The 3,430-nt window shown below is 53.4% G+C and overlaps 1 protein-coding gene across 1 annotated transcript in view; it reads left to right on the top strand.

Moving 5' to 3' along the window:
- HLX (H2.0-like homeobox) overlaps nucleotides 1–3,430 on the top strand; it is a 5,617-nt gene that overhangs the window by 1,695 nt on the left and 492 nt on the right. Inside the window, exons 2-4 of the mRNA XM_010853298.1 lie at nucleotides 61–240; nucleotides 955–1,139; nucleotides 3,020–3,428. Coding sequence (XP_010851600.1) covers nucleotides 61–240; nucleotides 955–1,139; nucleotides 3,020–3,428 — 774 coding nt within the window. The remainder of the gene's footprint in view (nucleotides 1–60; nucleotides 241–954; nucleotides 1,140–3,019; nucleotides 3,429–3,430) is intronic.

Genomic DNA, 3,430 nt, shown 5'->3' with positions numbered 1-3,430 from the left:
CAGAGAGTGTGAGTGTGGGTCTGTGGAGGGATAACACCTCTTCTTTTCCCTTGTCCCCAGATCTCACGTCGCTGCTCACTGGCGGGCGGCCTGCGGGGGTGCATCTTCCTGGCCTGCAGCCCTCCGCCGGCCAGTTCTTCGCGTCTCTAGATCCCATTAACGAGGCCTCTGCCATCCTGAGTCCCTTAAGCTCAAACCCGAGAAATTCAGTTCAACATCAGTTTCAAGACACATTTCCAGGTACGGAAACCCTCCGGAGCGCCCGCCTCACGCTTAGGTCGACCGCCCACACATCTACTGGAGTTTCACATGCACGCCGCGGTTTAGCAATCCCGGAGTTGATGCGGGAGAGAAAGCGAAAGATTTCCCAGGAAGCTAGCTCAGTCTTTTGTAGCCTGGGGGATGGGGGAGCTTGGGGAGTCAAGAAAGTGTGTGGGGGGCCGGTGGGGTGATGGGGAAGGGGCTTTCCCTAGTCACTTCTCCCGACAGGGTGGTTTGAAAGTGCAGCAAGTGGTATTGCTTGTTAACATACACACATTTTGGAATGACCTCAAACACTTGCGCACCTGGGTGCGCAAGCGAGTGCACACACACACACGAGTAGAGAATCGAGGCTGTCATCTTTGGATCCTTTAGGCCCAAGGGTTATTTTCGCCCACTCTGAGAATAACCGATGGTCACGCATTCGGTTTATGTCTTTTCTTTGGAATTAACCGACGAAACCCCGGGCTTGTCCACTCCACACTCCCATTAGGCCTTCCGCCTATGGTCTTATGAGCCCTATGTTTCCTCTTTAGAGAGGCCATTCCGTGCCTGCGTGAAAGAGCTTTCAGAGCCGACTGTTGAGGCAAAACAATTTTAAGCATCGTGTGAGCCCCAGGCGCGCAGGCCGCGGACAGAGCACTAACTGGGCCCTCCTGTCTCTCTCCTGTTCCGGCTCCCCGCTGCTGGCAGGTCCCTATGCCGTGCTCACGAAGGACACGATGCCTCAGACGTACAAGAGAAAGCGCTCGTGGTCTCGGGCAGTCTTCTCTAACCTGCAGAGAAAAGGTCTGGAGAAAAGGTTTGAGATTCAGAAGTACGTGACCAAGCCAGACCGAAAGCAGCTGGCCGCGATGCTGGGTCTCACGGATGCGCAGGTAAGCCCGCACGGGCCCCGACGCACAGCCCTTCGGTGGGGCAGCAGCTCGCGGCCTAGCCCCAAGGCCCCTCCGCCCGGCCTGACTCTCCTTTTGCGGTGGAAACACTAAATCTTGAATTTCACGAGACTTCGTGGACTTCTTAACTTGAGAGGGAGAGAGGAAGAGGGTGGGGGGAGAAGGGCACAAAGAATAGCCCACCCTAAAGATATATGTCACAAGCTGCCGCATGTTTATTTTGGCCAACAAGGGAAAGCCTGTTGCTGAGAAAGCAAATAGGCCGCAGGAGATAATAATTATGTACTCCAATGTGGCGCAGTTGGCCGTAGGGGGCAGTTTCAGAAGAGATAAAAATCCAAAGTCAAGAGATTGTTGTTGTTGTTGTTTCCCCTCCTCTTGTCCTCCCCTCCTCCTCCTCCTCCTTCTGCTGCTGCTGGATTGTGAAATCCCCAGTTGTGAGGAAGTGAAAACATCATTTCAAACGGAATTACTTAGCCCCAGTAGGGTGAGAAGTCCACTTGGAGCGGCCACAGTCAGTCCCCTTTTCTAACGGCCTGATGGGAGGGGGGCAGTGAGGAAGAGAAAGAAAAAAAAGATTTTCTTAGAGCGCCTAAGAACATTACACCAGGTTCTGCCTACTTGAGCTTTTTTTTTTTTTTTGGTTTGGTTTGTTTTTTAAAACAAATCTTCAAATAGTGAATCTCTTGTGCCTGAATTCAACTTTTTCCTTTTCTCAAGTTCAAGACCTGGATTTTTATTTTTTAATAAAAAATAAAGGTTTTGAAAACTTTATTTTCAAAACTTAAAACTATTTTAAGTTTTGAAAATAAAGAGTCACAGTTCTTCCATACCTCACAGCAGTGGCCCTTGCTTCCTGGGTGCTGAATATTCTGAACAGGGCAGACGCCAAAGGCATTTTTTCACAGCTCCCTTAGCCCACCCCCTTTCTGTCCTTCATTACACAACTCCCTTCCCCAGCACACACACTGGAAGAGCCCAGCCGTTTTCCACCAGCTGTGGATGTTATTTTTAAAAGGGAAGCTGGGACTTGTATGAAAGCATTGGGTCCCCCAGGGGATTATATATTTATATAGATTCTCCGAACCATCCCTACCCCCTTCCTCCACTTTGCACAGGTTTAATGCCAGCGTTTTCTGAGCCCTCAGAAGAATTAGTTTATCCAGGCAGGGGCAGGATCCTTATCAGTCTCTGAGTACACACACACCAAGAAAATGTTCTTTTACTGAAGGTCCACTGGTTGCCCCATGCCACTGGGATTAACTCTTTGAATCCCCTTCCCCTTGTTTCTCAGGGTTCCTCCTTAAAAAGAAATACTTTTGTACTGACTTGCCTTCAGTAATGGCAGTAGAGGAGCAGCGGACTTAGCAAGGATTCTTAACAGTGGGCTACCAAACCCTTGAAATTGTGTGCAAAATCTTGGGTTTATGTGCATTTTTCTGGACCAGGGATCCATAGATTAATCAGATTCGTGGCAGGGGGTGGTCCTGGCTTATGTGGGGTTAAGAAGCATCGACTTTGAGTATTGGTGCCCCTAGTTTGAGGGCAAGGTGCAAGGACCCGCCTTTCCAACAAGCATCCAGGTGACTTCAGGCTACAGGTCAGAGGACCACATTTTGAGAAACGGTCCTAGCGGCTTCCCTAAACCAGGATCCCTGGTGGTCCCCGTGGTTTCCCTCGGCTGCCTCTGGGTCCCTGCTCCTAGCCCAGTACCTGGCCTGTGGTAGAGGTGCTGGGGACGATCAGTGATGTTTTCCCGCCTTTGGGAGAGGGTCTGGGATGCTCGAGAGTCGGATTGGAGCGAGCCTGCCTCTCATCTCCACGTCCCTTTTTGTATCCCGGTGCGGCTCGGCGCGTCGCAGGTGAAAGTGTGGTTCCAGAACCGGCGGATGAAGTGGCGGCACTCCAAGGAGGCTCAGGCCCAGAAGGACAAAGACAAGGAGGCGGGCGAGAAGCCGTCGGGCGGAGCCCCGGCCCCCGACGGCGAGCCGGAGGAGCGGAGCCCTAGCCGCTCGGAGGGTGAGGCGGAGAGCGAGAGCAGCGACCCCGAGTCACTGGACATGGCCCCCAGCGACACGGAGCGGACTGAAGGGGCCGAGCGGTCTCTGCACCAAACGACGGTCATCAAGGCCTCAGCGGCCGGCGCCCTCCTGGCCGCCAGCAGCGGAGGCAGTGGAGGCAGTGGCGGCGGCGGCGGCGGCGGCTTCAACTTCGGCGGCCTGAGTAGCGGCAGCACCACCAGCGCCGGGAGCTCCGGCAGTCACAGCAGCGGT

Source organism: Bison bison, unplaced genomic scaffold (assembly GCF_000754665.1).
Source record: "Bison bison bison isolate TAMUID 2011002044 unplaced genomic scaffold, Bison_UMD1.0 scf7180017864325, whole genome shotgun sequence".
In the NCBI taxonomy this organism is placed as follows: domain Eukaryota; kingdom Metazoa; phylum Chordata; class Mammalia; order Artiodactyla; family Bovidae; genus Bison; species Bison bison.
Note: the sequence above shows the minus strand (reverse complement) of the source record. Positions and strands in the feature narration are given on the sequence as shown.